Genomic DNA, 21,819 nt, shown 5'->3' with positions numbered 1-21,819 from the left:
GCCGCATTAATCTCATAAAAATTATTTTGCTCTCTAAATTCAACTATTGTCTTCAACATAGTGCAGTAACTGTACCAAAATTCTTCTTTACCAGTTTAAATTCTCACGTTACTTCATTTGTGTGGGTGAAAAGCAGGCCCAAGCTTAAACTAACTACTTTGCAAAGACCTAAACAGGAGGGAGGAGCGGCATTGCCAGATTTTTTCTTATACTATTTGGCGGGACAGGCTAAAGCACTATGTAAATGGATGCCTCATAACTATCTCCCTAATTCTGAAAGTCACTTAGTTAGTTCTGTCGGTGCTAGATGTCCGCTGGGTCTTCTGGAATGGGGGAAAATAAGCGCTCCCAGTTTGTTGCCCATGATTCGATTGGCGCGATCCACTTGGAAGAAAATTAAAAAAGTTACTGGATTTGGGGACATTGTAGCCGAGATGCCTCTATGGGATAATGGTTATTTCCCGACGCTGGTGAATCACCCATCTACAAAATTTTGGGTTTCCTACGGGGTTCTTTTGATGGGAGACTTATATGATCAGGGGTTTTTTATGTCCTTTGAACAACTACAAAATAAGTAGGACCTTCCAAGGTCTCAATTTTTTCGATACCTGCAGCTCAGATCTGCCGTTCAGTCATTTGTCAGGAATGAGGGGATGAACCGTAACATCTCATCTTTACCTCTGATAGGTATTCTTAAGTCCCAGGGCCCTCAGGGTCTTATCTCATCCCTATACACATATCTGCTATCAGCGGGAACGAACTCTGTTGTGGATTCGGTGAGAGGCAAATGGGAGGGGCTTATTCCTGATTTGCAAAATGAGGAATGGGAGGATATTTTGGAATCCCCCCTCAGAGTCTCCCCATCAGCCAATAATAAGATGACCCAATTATATATAATCCACCAGTCATACTTGACTCCGTTGAGACTTTGTCGGATGGGTCGATACTCGACGTCAGAATGTTTGCGTTGCCACTCACCTGACGCTGATTTTATACACATGATATGGCAGTGCCCCATAGTCTCTCACTACTGGAGGGAGGTGACGTCATTATTAACTTCAATACTGTCAATTCCGATTCCTCTTGAACCCTTAATTTGCCTGTTTGGAGTGTGGGACGAGGAGGCCTGGGAACACTATACGGGGATTTTTCTACGAGAAACACTTTTCTTGGCAAGGAAGCTGCTAGCTATGCGGTGGATGGGGAACTCACCCCCCTCCGTTAGGTCCTGGATTGAACTGGTAAATGCAGTTGTCCCCTATGAGCGCACTCTTTATCAAAATAGGGGCTGCCCGTATAAGTTCAGCAAAATCTGGGATAGATGGAACGCCTCTCATCTCACTCTGTGACCTGACTAATTGGGAGAAATGTGGTTTACCTGGTCCTTTGACCTGCAAATATTGCGCAATGGGAAAGGAACAAAAATAAATAATGTATTCAACTTTGGTTAAGTGGCGGCTTAGTAGTTCTGGAGGCTTAGTTTGGTTGTAGTTTAAGAACCCTATGCTCTGACTTTCATAATTTAGCACATACGTTTTCTATATGTGAAATGATTGACATATGTATGTTCTGTCTTTTTCAATCCCTGTAATGTAACCACGCAGATTAATGACAAGGACAAATATGTATGCTGTAATTTTATTCTATGTTTAATAAATAAACGAATTAAAAAAAAAAAAAAGAATGACTGATGGCGACAAAACGAGGGCAGAGACAGGCCAATGTGATCCAATAATGGCCAATGCGATCCAATAATGGCCAATGCGATCCAATACCTTGTAGGATGAGACAGGAGGCTGGGAGATCGGGCTGTCGCCAAGCTCCTGGTCATGAATGAACCGATAGTGACAGTTCCGGAGGAAAAACTCCTTTAACCCCTTAGTGACGAATACAAATTTTTTAAATCTGACCAGTGTCACTTTATGTGGTAATAACTCTGCAACGCTTCAACAAATCCCAGTGATTTTGAGATTGTTTTTTCGTGACACATTATACTTTATGATAATGGTAAATTTAGGTCAATATGTTTTGTGTTTATTCATAAAAAATTTCAAAAATTTGAGAAAAATGTTAAAAAATTAGCAATTTTCAAACTTTGAATGATTATCCCTTTAATCCAGATAGTCATACCACAGCAAACCATTAATAAATAACATTTCCCACATGTCGGCTTTACATCAGCACCATTTGTAAAATGTTATTTTATTTTTTTAGCATTTTAGGAGGTTTAAAAATGTAGCAGCAATTTTTCATTTTTTCAAGGAAATTTACTAAATTTATTTTTTAGGGACTTATCCATGTTTGAAGTGACTTTAGGGGTCCCATATATTGGGAAACCGCCAAACGTGATACCATTTTAAAAACAGCGCCCCTGACATATCAAAAACTGCAGTCAGGTAGTTTATTAACCCTTCAGGTGCTTTACAGGAATTAATGCAAAGTGGTATGACAGAAATGAAAATGTGTATTTTTACCACCCTGCCTCTAACGTCTGAACAGGTTACAACAGCCGTCAGACTCTAAGGCCACTATTTGGTCATGAATTGCCATGGCAAACATCAGGACCACACAATCATGATCTGAGGGCACCAATTGGGATAAAGAGGAAGCCCCCACACTCTGTTAACCATATATAATGATGTAGTCACTTATTTACAGCAGCATCTAAGGCTACTTTCACACTAGCGTCGGAATTCGGCCCGTCACATTGCGTCGGGCCTAGATTCCGACGCTAGCGTTGTTAGCGCCGCACAACGGGTGCAGCGGATGCATTCTCCGGCGCATCCGCTGCCCCATTGTGAGGTGCGGGGAGGTAGGGGCGGAGTTCCGGCCGCGCATGTGCGGTCGGAAAAAGCGGTCCGTCAGGAGCAAAAAACTTTACATTTAACGTTTTTTTGCTCCCGGCGGTCCGCCCCAACACGGCGCAACCGTCGCACGACGGTTGCGACGTGTTGCAAAGCGTTGCAATGCGTCGCTAATGTTAATCTATGGGGCAAAAACGCATCCTGCAAACAACTTTGCAGGATGCGTTTTTTGCCATAAGCGACGCATTGCGACGTCTGGCAAAAAACGCCAGTGTGAAAGTAGCCTTAGGGGTTAAACAGATTTGGACGGTGCAAACACTGATCGTGGCTGATGCAGAAAGTTGTCAGCTATAGTGTACAGCCGACAGATGCTGGATTGTCACCTGTATGGGAAGGCTATCCTCTTATATGTAAGGTCAGTTAAAAGGCGTATTGGCTGTCATTAAGGGGTTAAGAAAATGAGTTCACATTGAACTACATTGGAAAATCTCTGAATGTGGAAAACAAGCGGATCCGTCACCGAACTGTGCTATAATACACAAGGGAAGCACAAGTACTAGGTGCCAGAATACACAGGACACAAGGCCGGCGTACCATAGGGATGACCCTCCCCCGACTACCAGGGCAGTGATCCCCGTCTGATGTGCACACCCATACACAGCAGCCGGGCAATCACTGATGACGGCAGGCTATGGCTCCCCTCACGAATACAGCAGACTCAGACTTTGTATTCAGTGCATCCATGGATGGATCCTATTAGCCAAATGGTACAATATTTATTTGTTCAGTGTTGGCTAACAGGCGACCTGTCCCTATACTATGCTGACCCTACATAGGGCACTATGCCTGCCCCAGTCCTAGCCGAAAAAAGCCCCAAAGTTGGAGAGTGTAGTCCCCTCTGTCATAGGATAGAACCATCAATGTACAGGAACCCTACAGCTCAATTATTAAAAGGGTTTTCCACTTTCAGGAAAGCTGTAAAACAAAGAGCAGATCCTCGCCCCCTCTGGGTCCGGCACGGGCTTCACACCGCTGCTCTGGCTTTAGTGGTGAAGTCACATCACGGGAAAGCCTAGGCGGGTTGCCCATCACTATCTACATGCCTCCCATGAGAACAGATTGGTAAACCAGGGTGTCTGTTCTCATGAGAAGCATTTAGACAGTGCTGGGCGGCCCACCTATACAGATTGTATGGCCATCACTAATAGGCTGTAAGCCAGACACTGTGCATTACCTGTGTGTGACCAGCGCCCTATACAAGACGCTTTTGTGCAATCGAATACTAAACAATCACCCCCTCCATGAACTGGTAGGCTGTGAGTGGTTGTCTCATCAGTATTTTGCACCTGTGTTGCCGCCATCTTTACTACATGGGTTTGCTGCATCCTGAGAGTACTTTAGTTGTGAGATCTGGGCAGGTAAGCACTGCTGCCCTTTATTTGCTTTATTCTTGAATTTTTGGAGGATTTGTAGTCCTCTTTTTGAGGCTCTGCTATGAAGTATAATTTTGCATTTGCGTCCACATATTCCAAGAGCCGTACGTTTATGTTCCCGTCGCACTGCTTGGTTAAGTTTATTTATTTTTTTTTTGCAGGGGAAGCTATAGTTCCTGCAGCGGCGGGGCAATTACGTGTGCCTGCTATTAAAGAGAATGAATATTCACTGCTCCTCATGCCCATATTCCCGGACGTGGGCAGAAGTGAGTATTCCAGCATCTGACCTAGGCTTGCAAGTTGCGCAAGACGTCACTGCCATGTGCTACTTACAAGCAAAAATCAGCTGCTGGCACCAGAACAGGACGCTGCGAGGAAGTGCTGGGAAGGTAAGTAGAATGGTTTATGGGGTATTTTTAAAATGTTTTTCTGATGGGGCCATGCATACCAGGATGGGGATAAGGGTACCATGTGTACCAGGATTAGGGCTATATATACCTGGATTGGGTATATTAGTACAGAATTGGGGGACATTACCCCTGTTGCAGTGTTAACAGCAGTACCCCCATAACAGTGCGTCATGACCACATTTTTTGCTATTTTCCATCTCTAAAACCTAGGTGCATCTTATGGTCTGGTGCCTCTTACTGTCCGAAAAATACGGTAAATAGTAATAGTACAAATAAATAACATAGGGACTTAGTTAATGCTAAAAGCCATCCCACCATGACAAGGTGAACCCATCGAGACAGTCCTACCCTGTCTCTACTATTAATACCTTGTGGATAAGGGCCGAGCAACAGGGCCTGACTGAGACACCAATCCATGGAACCCTATACAGATGAAATACTTCGCTCAGAAAGGGGGGTAACAGTCCCTGTTTGTACAAAATAGAAGAGTACAGCAAAATCAAAAAACTGAGCTGGACTACCCTGTCCTGCTCAGCCCTTGCTCACATTGACGTCGTTGGATACATGCTAAGGTGTTAATTCTAGAGGCAAGTTAGGATAGTTCCAATCTGTACACCTTGTCGAGGTGGGATTGCATTTATACTTTTTTTTTTTTATATAGCAAAATAGTGATAACCAAGTCCCCTATCTTATGTACATGTACTTTTACTATTTCATTATTTACTCGCTGTAGGGTATATGCTCATTTTTTTTTTCTTGGGTTTTGTTTTTAAACAGGGATTCTATCAAAACTACACCAAGCAATCCATTAAGTGACACATCAGGGTCTCTGTCTCCACATCATGCTGATTTCAGATTCCATAGATAAAACCAACTGACAGATTCCCTTAAGGGGTTTTATTACCTTGTTGAACAGAAGCTCCGCTCCTCCTCCTCCCTGTTTGCTGAAGGCCTTGTGCTCCTCCTGCTCGATTTACAGCATTGTTGCATGGCTGCCCTGAACGCCTACAGTAATCACAGGTAGCGTCACCTCTGCCGCATCGGAGGAGCACAGGAGCGGAGAAGCTGACTGAATCGGGAGCCTACGGGCGCTCCAGTGATCCGAGCACCTATTATAGAGAGCGTGTAAGAGTACAGCACATGTATGCCATCAGGATTCTCCAGAGCTGGCATCGGCAGTCATGTGACCATAAGTACTTGATTTGCATACTTCCGACCACATCCCAACTAGATGTGTCCGGCCTTGCTCAATTTACTCGTATTGAGCGAGGCCTCACATGTCTAGTCGGCATGTGACTACATGAATGCAAATATCTTTCTTAAAGTCACGTGTCCACCCGCTCCCGGAGAATCCTAACAGCACGAACACTGTGCATTGTGGAGGATTCACAAGTCTGCAGTCACAAAGAATGACCCCGAGCTTGGACAACCCCTAGAATGTGTTACATGCTTTGAACAATCCTAGGAGTCCCTTGATGGATCACATTAGTAACCTAGCAGTACGTATGGTGATCCACTAGTAAAAAAAATAAAAATCGAAGTACTGTCTAGTCATTTAATTAGACAATAGTAGAAAAGTCCTTTAAATCTCTTGGGCGCCGCTCTAACATCTCACGTTTTTCTATATTTCACAAGCATGCCAGGAAAGCTGCGACATAAATACTAAATCTATTCATTAGCCCAAAAATGTGACCATTTGGTTCTCTCGGGACAATTATCCCAGGAGATCTCTAAGAAATCATGTACAGAATAACACAGAAGACTACACTACTGTACGAATGGGATCATGATAAAAAAAAAAAAATGTATCTGCAACATGGACACCATATTGGTGCCAGTGTGATGGATGTCCCCGTATGGCCTCCGTCTCGGCATCTCCTTCATGGATACATTAGCTTTTCGGGACACATCCATTACTGTGATGCCACAATCGCCCGTTCTCTAGAATTGGAGCAGATGTGCAGCGGCCATATACAGCCCTGATCAATGTATACATCCTAATAACAGCTGATTGCGGGGTGTCAGACCCCCACAGATCTGATATCAATGACTCAAGGATAGGTCATTAATGTGAGATATTGGGACGACCTCTGTAAAGGTGCTTTCTGATTTAGGAGAAAACCTTTCTTCCATATTTAACCCCTTAGTGACAGAGCCAATTTGGTACTTCATGACCAGGCCAATTTTTGCAATTCTGACCACTGTCACTTTATGAGGTTATAACTCTGGAACGCTTTAACGGATCCCGCTGATTCTGAGATTATTTTTTCGTGACATTTTGTACTTCATGTTAGTGGTAACATTTCTTCGATATTACTTGCGATTATTGATGAAAAAAACGGAAATATGGCGAAAATTTTTAAAATTTTGCAATTTTCAAACTTTGTATTTTTATGCCCTTAAATCAGAGAGATATGTCACGAAAAATAGTTAATAAATAACATTTCCCACATGTCTACTTTACATCAGCACAATTTTGGAAACACAATTTTTTTTTGTTAGGGAGTTATAAGGGTTAAAAGTTGACCAGCAATTTCTCATTTTTACAACACCTTTTTTTTTTTTTAGGGACCACATCACATTTGAAGTCATTTTGAGGGGTCTATATGATAAAAAATAATGAAGTGTGACACCATTCTAAAAACTACACCCCTCAAGATGCTCAAAACCACATTCAAGAAGTTTATTAACCCTTTACGTGCTTCACAGGAACTGAAACAATGTGGAAGGAAAAAATGAACATATAACTTTTTTTTGCAAACATCTTAATTCAGAACCATTTTTTTTTTATTTTCACATGTGTAAAAACAGAAATGTAACCATAAATTTTGTTATGCAATTTCTCCTGAATACGCCAATACCCCATATGTGGGGGTAAACCACTTTTTGGGTGCACCGCAGAACTTAGAAGTGAAGGAGCGCCGTTTGACTTTTTCAATGCAGAATTGGCTGGAATTGAGATCGGACGCCATGTCACGTTTAGAGAGCCCCTGATGTGCCTAAACAGTGGAAACTTCCCACAAGTGACACCATTTTGGAAACTAGACCCCTTAAGGAACTTATCTAGATGTGTGGTGAGCACTTTGAACCCCCAACTGCTTCACGGAAGTTTATAACGTAGAGCCGTAAAAATAAAAAAATCGCTTTTGTTTACACAGAAATGATCTTTTCGCCCCCAAATTTTTATTTTCACTAGAGTAACAGGAGAAATTAGACCACAAAAGTTGTTGTGCAATTTCTCCTGAGTACGTCGATACCCAATATGTGGGGGTAAACCACTGTTTGGGCGCACCGCAGAGCTTGGAAGAGAAGGAGTGCCGTTTTACTTTTTCAATGTAAAATTGGCTGGAATTGAGATTGGACGCTATGTCGCGTTTGGAGAGCCCCTGATGTGCCTAAACAGTGGAAACCCCCCACAAGTGACCCATTTTGGAAACTAGACCCCCCATGGAACTTATCTAGATGTGTGGTGAGAACTTTGAATGCCCAAGTGCTTCACAGAAGTTTATAATGCAGAGTCATAAAAATAAAAAACATATTTTTTTTCCACAAAAAAGATTTTGTAGCCCCCAAGTTTTTATTTTCACAAGGGTAACAGGAGAAATTGGACCCCAGAAGTTGTTGTCCAATTTATCCCGAGTACGCTGATGCCCCATATGTGGGGGTAACCCACTGTTTGGGCGCACGGCAGAGCTCAGAAGGGAGGGAACACCATTTGACTTTTTGAGCGCAAAATTGGCTGTTGTGTTTGGAGACCCCCTGATGTACCTAAACAGTGGAAACCCCCCAATTCTAGCTCCAACCCTAACCCCAACACACCCCTAACCCTAATCCCAACCCGATCCATAATCCTAATCACTAACCCTAACGATAATCACAACCCTTACCCCAAAACAACCCTAATGTCAACCCTAACCATAACCCTAATCAAAACCCTAAATCCAACACACCCCTAATCCTAATCTCAACCCTAACCTCAAACCTAACCCTAATCCCAATAAACCCCTAATCACAACCCTAACCTTAACCCTAATCCCAAACCTAACCCTAATCCCAAGCGTAACCCTAATGCCAACCCTAACCCTAATCCAAACCCTAACCCTAATCCCAACTCTTACCCTAACTTTAGCCCCAACCCTAACCCTAAGGCTACTTTCACACTTGCGTCGTTTGGCATCCGTCGCAATCCGTAGTTTTGGACAAGAAACGGATCCTGCAAATGTGCCCGCAGGATGCGTTTTTTTGCCCATAGACTTGTATTGCCGACGGATCGTGACAGATGGCCACACGTCGCGTCTGTCGTGCACTGGATCAGTTGTGTTTTGGCGGACCGTCGGCACAAAAATGTCCAATGAAACTTTTTTTGTATGTCGCATCCGCCATTTCTGACCGCGCATGCGTGGCCGTAACTCCGCCCCCTCCTCCCCAGGACATAGATTGGGCAGCGGATGCGTTGAAAAACTACATCCGCTGCCCACGTTGTGCACAATTTTCACAACGTGCGTCGGTATGTCGGGCCGACGCATTGCGACGGCCCCGTACCGACGTAAGTGTGAAAGAACCCTAACCCTGAATTTAGCCCCAACCCTAATCCTAAATTTAGCCCTAGCCCTAACCCTAATTTTAGCCCCAACCCTAACCCTAAATTTAGCCCCAACCCTAGCCCTAACTTTAGCCCCAACCCTAAGGCTACTTTCACACTTGCGTCGTTTGGCATCCATCGCAATCCGTCGTTTTGGAGAAGAAACGGATCCTGCAAATGTGCCCGCAGGATGCGTTTTTTGCCCATAGACTTGTATTGCCGACGGATCGTGACGGATGGCCACACGTCGCGTCCGTCGTGCACTGGATCAGTGTTTTGGCGGACCGTCAGCACAAAAAAATGTTCAATGTAACGTTTTTTTGTACGTCGCATCCGCCATTTCTGACCGCGCATGCGTGGCCGTAACTCCGCCCCCTCCTCCCCAGGACTTAGATTGGGCAGCGGATGCGTTGAAAAACTACATCCGATGCCCACGTTGTGCACAATTTTCACAACGTGCGTCGGTATGTCGGGCCGATGCATTGAGACGGCCCCGTACCAACGTAAGTGTGAAAGAAGCCTAACCCTAAATTTAACCCCAACCCTAAATTTAGCCCTAACCCTAATCCTAGCCCCAACCCTAACCCTAAATTTAGCCCCAACCCTAACCCTAAATTTAGCCCTAACCCTAACCCTAATTTTAGCCCCAACTGCTCTTCTCCTGCCGGCCGGAGGACAGAGAAATGAAAAAGAAATCGAGGTTTTTTTTTTTTTGCGATGGCCGGTAAACGGTTAATTACCGGCGATCGCAAATGCGGGGTCGGTAAAACCCCCCCGAATCATGTTCTCTGGGGTCAGCCGAGACCCTGGAGAAAATCCGACTCTGGGAGGCGCTATTTACTTTTTCCGCAGCGCCGTTAATTAACGGCGCTGTGGTTTAAGTACCCTTAGCGGACGCCGTTAAAAGGCGTATCGGCGGTCGCTAAGGGGTTAAAAAAAACAAAACAAAACAAACAAAACAACCTGTTCTTTGCTCACCCTAACTGGGTCACGTCATGTGGGCAGCGCTGCAGCCAATAATTGAGCTCAGTGGCTCTGCTTGAGTTGACGGCACCAGGCGCTGAGCTCATTGATTGGCTGCAGCGCTCTTTACATGCAAACAATATGAGAAACCAAAGCAGCAGCGGAGATTCAGTGCTGGACCCAGGGAGGTTGAGAAAGGTCTGTTTAATTTTTTTCCCCCCGAAACTGGACATGCCCTTTAAATGTGAACAATGGGGAGAGTTACAATACCACTGATAGTACCGGTCAGCTTACCTGAATGTTGTCAAATTTCAGGCCCGGCATTGTCAGCTTCTCCTTGTCAATGAACACAGGGTTAAACTGTTGAGTTGCTACAGAAACCAGTATGTTCCTCGTGTCCTCGGAGGGCAGCCATGCATCGTTTCTCCTGTCCATCTCGCTCATGTTAAGAGCCGTGGCAAACGGGTCATCGCTTCCAGCAAACACACTATGAATCTGTGAAAATGGCTTTGGGGACTGGGTAACCTCCACTGCATTAGATGACCCAGTTGAATCCAGGGATTTGTTTGCCACAAAAAAGCCAACAGCGGCCGGGTCCTGGGAGGTGCTGGTTTCTGGAGTTATTGGTGCCGGGCTCCGTTCAGGGGCACCGGGTGCTGCGTTTGGGTTACTGACAGAGATAAAGGTGGAAGACGTGGTGAAGGAATCGAAAAAGTCCACGGCGGAAGAATTGTTATTGACGTTATCAGAGAAGAAGTTGCTCAGGCTTGGACTCGGCTGGACGACTTGTGTCTGAGCCTTTAGAGTGTTTCTCATCTCCAGTCCAAAACTTGGAGATTTCACCATCTGAGACTCAAAGCCGTCATGGATTAAAAAGGACTGCTGGGAGTTAGACTGGCTGAAGATGGTGCAGACCGGGATGGTCTCTTCTGAGGGAGATGACTTACTTTCTGGGGGAACCAGCTCTTCTTTGTGCTCTCCTTGTGCCTTTACATCCAGATTTTCGCTTTCCACCTCAGGTACATTCTGCGGCTGTAGAAAGTCACTGGTCAGAGTCAATATCTCTGCGTCAGAAGCTTCAGGACTGACGGCCAGCTGCGGACTAGTGTCTATGTGTCCATCATACTCTTTAGCCATCACTGCCTGGAGGTCCAGAGTTCGGCTGTTCTCGATTTCATCCACAATGTCTTGTAGGCAGCCAATGTCCCCGGCATCATCCTCACTGATGTTGGGAGAGTCGGAGATGATGACACTTTCCATCATTTGCTCGTTTATTTTCTCCAGCAGGTTGCCCGAGTCTTCGGAGAGGGTGACATTTTCCTCAGATTCAAAGTTGTCTGCATCGAGATCGATGGTTTCATCCTGGAGAAGAATCTCCTCCTGTTCTTCAGGGGGATTCATTTGTGGGAGCCCCGCAATCGTAGGAGAGCCGGATCCGGTTGTATTAGTGGGTAAAGTCGGCTCATTTTCAGGGCTGATATCGGGGATCTCCATTTCGGCTGTTCAAAAGAGAAAGGTAGAACCTGTTACTAAAATATATCAAACGTCTTTCCCGAAAAGGTACTAATGTCTACAAAGCGGTAGCAGGACCCTCGCAATGAGCAGCGGGATGTAAATTATATCATGTCGGGATAAAGAAGATAATGACAAAAAACCAAAGGGGTTTCCCCACTATGGAAAATGATGGCGCAACCATGGGATAAACCAGGACTTTATGATTAGTGGAGAGCAGACTGCAACAAGTCCCATAATCATTAGAATAAAAGTGTTAAAGGGGCATTCCAGCCACTGGAGATGTGACAAAGGCTACATCAATGGGGACCCAACTGCTGGGACCCTGCTGATACAGGTTCTTCTCTCTGTGCTGTAGACTTTGAATGGACGGGTGAAACGCAGGTTCACCTACCGCTCCATCCAAACTAGATGTGCTCTTGCAGACTATCCCTTAAAGGGTTGCAGCTCCTCTACAACTGTTTCCTGCGTATTGATGTTTGTGGTTGAGGGTGGCACTGTGCCCACCCAACCTCCTTAATAGCTGTTTCCTGCACATTGATGCTGGAGGCTGTGGATGCTGCTGAACCCCCAACCCTTTTTTACTTTGAGAACCACCTTCAGCTATAAAACATGGTTGCAAGCCACATCCTATGCAAGAATATCATAGTATCCACCTGTGTGCCCCACTAAATATTAGAATTCACCGAGAACATCCGTATACAGTAATATTGCTGGAAATACTTCTTTATAAAAGTAATAATGCCCTGAGCACCACCTCAAAGTATTAACGATCCAACCACTCTCTCCCCCTTATCTATATATATAATTGTCTAAGGGTCACTTCCGTCTGTCTGTCTGTCCTTCTGTCACGGTTATTCGTTCGCTGATTGGTCTCGGCAGCTGCCTGTCATGGCTGCCGCAACCAATCAGCGACGGGCACAGTCCGATTAGTCCCTCCCCTGCACTCACTGCCCGGCGCCCGCTCCGTAATCCCCTCCACTCACCGCTCACACAGGGTTAATGGCAGCGGTAACGGCCCACGGTGTAACGCACTCCGTGACCGCGACGTCATCATAGGTTCTGCTCACACCAGCCCTGGGACCACCGGAAGCTGCTGCTTGCAATGGAGCGGTCCCGGGAGCGTGGCGAGGAGCGGCAAAGGCGGCGGATGGAGAGTATAGCAGGACTTCCAACGGGCTATAGGTGAGTATAGGTTTTTTTTTTTTTTTAAGTCTCTATACTACGTGGCTCTGTGCTGGGCGACACACTACGTGGCTGGGCGACACACTACGTGGCTGGGCGACACACTACGTGGCTGGGCAATATACTACGTCGCTGGGCAATATACTACGTGGACATGCATATTCTAGAATACCCGATGCGTTAGAATCGGGCAACCATCTAGTAGAGTAATAACGACCCAACCTCTCCCTCCTCCTTATAAAGTATTTATGCCGGAGTGTAACTTTATATGAGTAACTTTCTCCCAAGTGCCCCCTTATGAAGTAAGAATGTTCTGAGAACCCGTTTAAAAAGTAATAATGCCACAAATGACTTCTATAAGGGCGCAGGCAAACGGACGTATTTCTCGTGCACAGACTGGCCCGGAGCTTATTCTGAACGGAGAATGATGTATTTCTATGCAGCTGCTATGCTCAGGTCAAAAGAGCAGATTGTCAGTCCGAGGATGGCAATGCGATCGCCGCAGGAGAAATATGGCTGTCTGTTCCCTAAAAAAAATAACATGTGAGGCTCAGTAACTGCCGGGTGGGGACATCTGGTGTAAAGGATGGACAGGACCCCACTAATCAATCTGCCAGCTGCAATACCCTAGTGATATGCCACAACACGCCACAATAAAGGGGGTGCCCACTAATTGGCAATCCCTCCTTAAATGCTCTGGTTCCTCATACTCACCTCCTGGACAGGTGTAATATCTATATACATAATTGTCTAAGGGGTACTTCCGTCTGTCTGTCTTTCTGTCACGGTTATTCGTTCGCTGATGGGTCTCGGCAGCTGCCTGTCATGGCTGCCGCAACATACATACATTATATATATATTATATATATATATATATATACACACACACACATACAGTGGGGCAAAAAAGTATTTAGTCAGTCAGCAATAGTGCAAGTTCCACCACTTAAAAAGATGATAGGCGTCTGTAATTTACATCATAGGTAGACCACAACTATGGGAGACAAACTGAGAAAAAAAATCCAGAAAATCACATTGTCTGTTTTTTTAACATTTTATTTGCATATTATGGTGGAAAATAAGTATTTGGTCAGAAACAAAATTTTATCTCAATACTTTGTAATATATCCTTTGTTGGCAATGACAGAGGTCAAACGTTTTCTGTAAGTCTTCACAAGGTTGCCACACACTGTTGTTGGTATGTTGGCCCATTCCTCCATGCAGATCTCCTCTAGAGCAGTGATGTTTTTGGCTTTTCGCTTGGCAACACGGACTTTCAACTCCCTCCAAAGGTTTTCTATAGGGTTGAGATCTGGAGACTGGCTAGGCCACTCCAGGACCTTGAAATGCTTCTTACGAAGCCACTCCTTCGTTGCCCTGGCGGTGTGCTTTGGATCATTGTCATGTTGAAAGACCCAGCCACGTTTCATCTTCAATGCCCTTGCTGATGGAAGGAGGTTTGCACTCAAAATCTCACGATACATGGCCCCATTCATTCTTTCATGCACCCGGATCAGTCGTCCTGGCCCCTTTGCAGAGAAACAGCCCCAAAGCATGATGTTTCCACCACCATGCTTTACAGTAGGTATGGTGTTTGATGGATGCAACTCAGTATTCTTTTTCCTCCAAACACGACAAGTTGTGTTTCTACCAAACAGTTCCAGTTTGGTTTCATTAGACCATAGGACATTCTCCCAAAACTCCTCTGGATCATCCAAATGCTCTCTAGCAAACTTCAGACGGGCCCGGACATGTACTGGCTTAAGCAGTGGGACACGTCTGGCACTGCAGGATCTGAGTCCATGGTGGCGTAGTGTGTTACTTATGGTAGGCCTTGTTACATTGGTCCCAGCTCTCTGCAGTTCATTCACTAGGTCCCCCCGCGTGGTTCTGGGATTTTTGCTCACCGTTCTTGTGATCATTCTGACCCCACGGGGTGGGATTTTGCGTGGAGCCCCAGATCGAGGGAGATTATCAGTGGTCTTGTATGTCTTCCATTTTCTAATTATTGCTCCCACTGTTGATTTCTTCACTCCAAGCTGGTTGGCTATTGCAGATTCAGTCTTCCCAGCCTGGTGCAGGGCTACAATTTTGTTTCTGGTGTCCTTTGACAGCTCTTTGGTCTTCACCATAGTGGAGTTTGGAGTCAGACTGTTTGAGGGTGTGCACAGGTGTCTTTTTATACTGATAACAAGTTTAAACAGGTGCCAATACTACAGGTAATGAGTGGAGGAAAGAGGAGACTCTTAAAGAAGAAGTTACAGGTCTGTGAGAGCCAGAAATCTTGATTGTTTGTTTCTGACCAAATACTTATTTTCCACCATAATATGCAAATAAAATGTTAAAAAAAACAGACAATGTGATTTTCTGGATTTTTTTTCTCAGTTTGTCTCCCATAGTTGAGGTCTACCTATGATGTAAATTACAGACGCCTCTCATCTTTTTAAGTGATGGAACTTGCACTATTGCTGACTGACTAAATACTTTTTTGCCCCACTGTATATACAGTTAGGTCCATATATATTTGGACAGAGACAACATTTTTCTAATTTTGGTTATAGACATTACCACAATGAATTTTAAACAAAACAATTCTGGTGCAGTTGAAGTTCAGACTTTCAGCTTTCATTTGAGGGTATCCACATTAAAATTGGATGAAGGGTTTAGGAATTTCAGCTCCTTAACATGTGCCACCCTGTTTTAAAAGGGACCAAAAGTAATTGGACAGATTCAATAATTTTAAATAAAATATTCATTTCTAGTACTTGGTTGAAAACCCTTTGTTGGCAATGACTGCCTGAAGTCTTGAACTCATGGACATCACCAGACGCTGTGTTTCCTCCTTTTTGATGCTCTGCCAGGCCTTCACTACGGTGGTTTTCAGTTGCTGTTTGTTTGTGGGCCTTTCTGTCTGAAGTTTAGTCTTTAACAAATAAAATGCATGCTCAATTGGGTTGAGATCAGATGACTGACTTGGCCATTCAAAAATATTCCACTTCTTTGCTTTAATAAACTCCTGGATTGCTTTGGCTTTATGTTTTGGGTCATTGTCCATCTGTAGTATGAAACGGCGACCAATCAGTTTGGCTGCATTTGGCTGGATCTGAGCACACAGTATGGCTCTGAATACCTCAGAATTCATTCGGCTGCTTCTGTCCTGTGTCACATCATCAATAAACACTAGTGACCCAGTGCCACTGGCAGCCATGCATGCCCAAGCCATCACACTGCCTCCGCCGTGTTTTACAGATGATGTGGTATGCTTTGGATTATGAGCTGTACCACGCCTTCGCCATACTTTTCTCTTTCCATCATTCTGGTAGAGGTTGACCTTGGCTTCATCTGTCCAAAGAATGTTCTTCCAGAACTGTACTGGCTTTTTTAGATGCTTTTTAGCAAAGTCCAGTCTAGCCTTTTTATTCTTGATGCTTATGAGTGGCTTGCACCGTGCAGTGAACCCTCTGTATTTACTTTCATGCAGTCTTCTCTTTATGGTAGATTTGGATATTGATATGCCTACCTCCTGGAGAGTGTTGTTCACTTGGTTGGCTGTTGTGAAGGGGTTTCTCTTCACCATGGAGATTATTCTGTGATCATCCACCACTGTTGTCTTCCGTGGGTGCCCAGGCCTTTTTGCATTGATGAGTTCACCAGTGCTTTCTTTCTTTCTCAGGATGTACCAAACTGTAGATTTTGCCACTCCTAATATTGTAGCAATTTCTCGGAAGGGTTTTTTTATGTTTTCGCAGCATAAGGATGGCTTGTTTCACCTGCATGGAGAGCTCCTTTGACAGCATGTTTACTTCACAGCAAAACCTTCCAAATGCAAACACCACAACTCAAATCAACTCCAGGCCTTTTATCTGCTTAATTGAGAATGACCTAACGAAGGGATTGCCCACACCTGTCCATGAAATAGCCTTGGAGTCAATTGTCCAATTACTTTTGGTCCCTTTAAAAACAGGGTGGCACATGTTAAGGAGCTGAAACTCCTAAACCCTTCATCCAATTTTAATGTGATACCCTCAAATGAAAGCTGAAAGTCTGATCTTCAACTGCATCTGAATTGTTTTGTTTAAAATTCATTGTGGTAATGTCTATAACCAAAATTAGAAAAATGTTGTCTCTGTCCAAATATATATGGACCTAACTGTATATATATGTATCTATAATATAACGCTGGGAGCGTCACTCTGTCCGAAGCCTTTATAGACTGCGCAGGCGCGACGCTCCTAGCGTCACATTATAGAGTGTCAGGAAAAAAAAAATGGCGCCAGAAGGCGCGGACTGCCAGGAGCAGGGGTCGGGAGCAGGGGGACACCGTGCACATATTTACGCCCTGATTATGTTGTGGCACTTCATGCCACAGCAATTTGTTACTTACGCCATTCCTTTCCGCCCATTTTCTTCGTCCTCCTGCTGCCGGAATCGGCGCCTGCGCAGTCCGCACTTTCCAGCGCCATTTTCTTGAAGACACACTGCAGGTGTGTCTTCAAGAAAATGGCGCCGGAAAGCGCAGACTGCCAGGAGCAGGGGGACACCGTGCACATATTTGCGCCCTGATTATGCTGTGGCACTTCATGCCACAGCAATTTGTTACTTACGCCACCTGATTCCTTTCCACCATTTTCTTGGTCCTGCTGCCGGAATCGGCACCTGCGCACTGCAGTGTGTCTTCAAGAAAATGGCGCCGATTCCACCAGCAGGAGGACCAAGAAAATGGCGGCGGAAAGGAATCAGGTGGCGCAAGTAACAAATTGCTGTGGCATAAGGCTATGGCACTTCATGCCACAGCTATTTGTTACTTACGCCACCTGATACGGGGCATATACTATGGAGCAGCGTATGGGACATATGGATGGGAGCAGCAAATTAAAGAACGGTGGCGCAGGATGGGAGCAGCACATGACAGAACGGGGGTGCAGGATGGCCGCAGCACATGACAGAACGGGGGTGCAGGAAGGAAGCAGCACATGACAGGATGGGGCGCAGGATGGGTGCAGCACATGACAGGATGGGGGCGCAGGATGGAGCAGCACATACCAGGATGGAGACCATATACCAATATAAATGCTCGCCACCCGGGCGTAGAACGGGTTCAATAGCTAATATATATATATATATATATATATAAATGATATATATATATAAATGATATATATATATAAATGATATATATATATATATATATATATATATATATATATATATATATATACACACCGTATATGCTCGAGTATAAGCCGACCCGAGTATAAGCCGACCCCCCTAATTTTGCCACAAAAAACTGGGAAAACTTATTGACTCGAGTATAAGCCTAGGGTGGAAAATGGAGCAGCTACTGGTTAATGTCAAAAATAAAAATAGATACCAATAAAAGTAAAATTAATTGAGACATCAGTAGGTTTGAATATCCATATTGAATCAGGAGCCCCATATAATGCTCCATACAGTTCATTATTGCCCCATAGATGCTCCATATAAAGCTGTGCCCCATATACAATGCTCTGGACCGTTCATTATTGCCCCATAGCTGTGCCATATAGTGCTCTGCACCGTTCATTATTGCCCCATAGCTGTGCCATATAGTGCTCTGCACCGTTCATTATTGCCCCATAGTTGTGCCATATAGTGCTCTGCACCGTTCATTATTGCCCCATAGTTGTGCCATATAGTGCTCTGCACCGTTCATTATTGCCCCATAGTTGTGCCATATAGTGCTCTGCACCGTTCATTATTTCCCCATAGCTGTGCTGCCATATCGTGCTCTGCACCGTTCATTTTTGCCCCATAGCTGTGCCATATAGTGCTCTGCACCGTTCATTCTTGTCCCATAGCTCTGCCATATAGTGCTCTGCACCGTTCATTATTGTCCCATAGCTGTGCCATATAGTGCTCTGCACCGTTCATTATCGTCCCATAGCTGTGACATATAGTGCTCTGCACCGTTCATTATTGCCCCATAGCTGTGCCATATAGTGCTTTGCACCGTTCATTATTGTCCCATAGCTGTGCCATATAGTGCTCTCCACCGTTCATTATTGTCCCATAGCTGTGCCATATAGTGCTCTCCACCGTTCATTATCGTCCATAGCTGTGCCATATAGTGCTCTGCACCGTTCATTATTGCCTCATTGATGTACCATAGAAAGCTGTGCCATTGCTGCTGCTGCAATAAAAAAAAATAAGCCATACTCACCTTTCTTGGCTGCAGCACCCGAAGACCGTGGGACGGCAAGGGGAGCGCCAGGATCGCCGGGACTAGGTAAGTATGCCTCAGCGCCCTCTCCCCCTCACCCGCCGACCCTGCCACCCACTGTGACTCGAGTATAAGCTGAGAGGAGCACTTTCAGGCCAAAAATTTGGGCTGAAAATCTCAGCTTATACTCGAGTATATACGGTATATAGATATACACACACACTATATATATATATATATATATATATATATATATATATGTGTGTCACCAGCAAAAGAAGAGATAAATGAATGCAGCACCCACCCACAGTCTTCAATAGTGTAATTGTCTTTTAATGACCATGGCACAACGTTCCAAACTTGGGACAAGACAGGCTAAGACATGAGGAGGGAGCGGTGGGGGAGCGTGCAGAGACGAGACGGACGGCCATTTCGCGCACAAGCGCTTCAACGGGTCCAGTGAGTTGTGTTGGTGATGTCATATCCTTTTATAGGAGTGGACACACCACCTATCACACATATGTGCAATCAGATACAAATAAAAACAACATAACTCATACTACAATCTCAAAATTTCAAACGGATTTAGATGAATACCGCCATATCTAGTTTGTCATTAAGACCCCAGGGCCCTTGCGCATCAGTTTTTAGGATCCACCGGGCTTCGTGTTGTAGCAATAATTTATTGTGGTTGCCTCCTTGCTGAGGGAATTTAACTACCTCTAAGCCGGCAAAGGACTGAGGACTGTGGGTGAGTGCTGCATTCATTTATCTCTTCCTTTGATGGTGATTCATCTGTTCTTACTGCATGCATCTGAAAAGCTGCAGAATTAAATGCCGCCGGTCTCCGATTCCCGCTGCCCGTGGATGAGATGAAAGCTTCCCTTTAAAGGAAATCTCCAATTGGAAAGTCATGAGAAAAGTTGTCTTAAAAATGGAACAAGTCTCTGCCGGCGCTTAATAGGACTGTCCAGGACATAAACTGAGTACCTATCCAGTGGTTAGCACTGCAGCCTTGCAGCGCTGGGGTCCTGGGTTCTAATCCCACCCAGGACAACATCTGCAAGGAGTTTGTATGTTCTCTCCATGTTTGCGTGGGTTTCCTCCGGGCACTCCGGTTTCTTCCCACATTCCAAAGACATACTGATAGGGATTCTAGATTGTGAGCCCCATCGGGGACAGTGATGATAATGTGTGCAAAACTGTAAAGCGCTGCGGAATATGTTAGCGCTATATAAAAATAAAGATTATTATTATTGGGTCAATATCAGATTGGAGCCGACACCACCGGCCAATCAGCAGCTATCAGGGGCCGGATGTGCACAGTGTATGGAGCAGGGACAGCAGAGCTCTGTTCACCGCACAGTGGTCATTCTGAGATACTGCAGCTCATGTTCTATTGAAGTGAATGGGAGCAGAGCTGCAGAGAAGAGAACGGCCACTACACAGTGAGGGGAGCTGTGCTGCCTCTGGGCAGCCAAGACCTGATAACAGCTGAGGGGTGACAGTGTCGGACCCCCACTTACCTCATACTAATGACCTATCCTATAGGACATGGGAGTACCACAGCACGGTCGTGTCCCCGCTGCATTCAGGAATGGCGCTGTCTCTGGCAGAGGGTGAATGGGGCAGAGGTAAGTGGTAGGGGAGATCAGGGAGGGGCCCAGACTGCAGACCACCACTGATCTGCACCTCTATGGTCTGAAGGCCCCGCTGTATGGAGAGGGGGCCGCTTACCTCTGCCCCAGCTGTATGGAAAGGGGGCCGCTTACCTCTGCCCCAGCTGTATGGGGAGGGGGCCGCTTACCTCTGCCCCAGCTGTATGGAGAGGGGGCCGCTTACCTCTGACTCAGCTGTATGGAGAGGGGGCCGCTTACCTCTGCCCCAGCTGTATGGAGAGGGGGCCGCTTACCTCTGCCCCAGCTGTATGGAGAGGGGGCCGCTTACCTCTGACCCAGCTGTATGGGGAGGGGGCCGCTTACCTGTGCCCCAGCTGTATGGAGAGGGGCCGCTTACCTCTGCCCCAGCTGTATGGAGAGGGGGCCGCTTACCTCTGCCCCAGCTGTATGGAGAGGGGGCCGCTTACCTCTGACCCAGCTGTATGGAGAGGGGGCCGCTTACCTCTGCCCCAGCTGTATGGAGAGGGGGCCGCTTACCTATGCCCCAGCTGTATGGAGAGGGGGCCGCTTACCTCTGCCCCAGCTGTATGGAGAGGGGGCCGCTTACCTCTGCCCCAGCTGTATGGAGAGGGGGCCGCTTACCTCTGACCCAGCTGTATGGGGAGGGGGCCGCTTACCTCTGACCCAGCTGTATGGAGAGGGGGCCGCTTACCTCTGCCCCAGCTGTATGGAGAGGGGGCCGCTTACCTATGCCCCAGCTGTATGGAGAGGGGGCCGCTTACCTCTGACCCAGCTGTATGGAGAGGGGGCCGCTTACCTCTGCCCCAGCTGTATGGAGAGGGGGCCGCTTACCTATGCCCCAGCTGTATGGAGAGGGGGCCGCTTACCTCTGACTCAGCTGTATGGAGAGGGGGCCGCTTACCTATGCCCCAGCTGTATGGAGAGGGGGCCGCTTACCTCTGCCCCAGCTGTATGGAGAGGGGGCCGCTTACCTCTGCCCCAGCTGTATGGAGAGGAGGCCGCTTACCTCTGCTCCAGCTGTATGGAGAGGGGGCCGCTTACCTCTGCCCCCGCTGTATGGAGAGGGGGCCGCTTAAATCTGCCCCAGCTGT

At 46.0% G+C, this 21,819-nt stretch overlaps 1 protein-coding gene across 2 annotated transcripts in view; it reads right to left on the bottom strand.

Moving 5' to 3' along the window:
- Positions 1–21,819, bottom strand: part of TRAPPC12 (trafficking protein particle complex subunit 12) — a 148,766-nt gene that overhangs the window by 123,653 nt on the left and 3,294 nt on the right. Inside the window, exons 1-2 of one of the 2 annotated variants that reach the window (XM_069728041.1) lie at positions 19,393–19,488; positions 10,487–11,691 (exon numbers count right to left, since the gene is read on the bottom strand). In XM_069728041.1, coding sequence (XP_069584142.1) covers positions 10,487–11,686 — 1,200 coding nt within the window. In that variant the 5' untranslated portion in view covers positions 11,687–11,691; positions 19,393–19,488. Of the gene's footprint in view, positions 1–10,486; positions 11,692–19,392; positions 19,489–21,819 lie in introns of those variants that run through there. The other variant, XM_069728040.1, reaches the window with a different exon arrangement.

The sequence above is a fragment of the Ranitomeya imitator genome, chromosome 5, assembly GCF_032444005.1.
Source record: "Ranitomeya imitator isolate aRanImi1 chromosome 5, aRanImi1.pri, whole genome shotgun sequence".
NCBI classification, from domain to species: domain Eukaryota; kingdom Metazoa; phylum Chordata; class Amphibia; order Anura; family Dendrobatidae; genus Ranitomeya; species Ranitomeya imitator.
The sequence above is the reverse complement of the archived record's forward strand: the minus strand, read 5'-3'. Positions and strand labels throughout refer to the sequence as shown.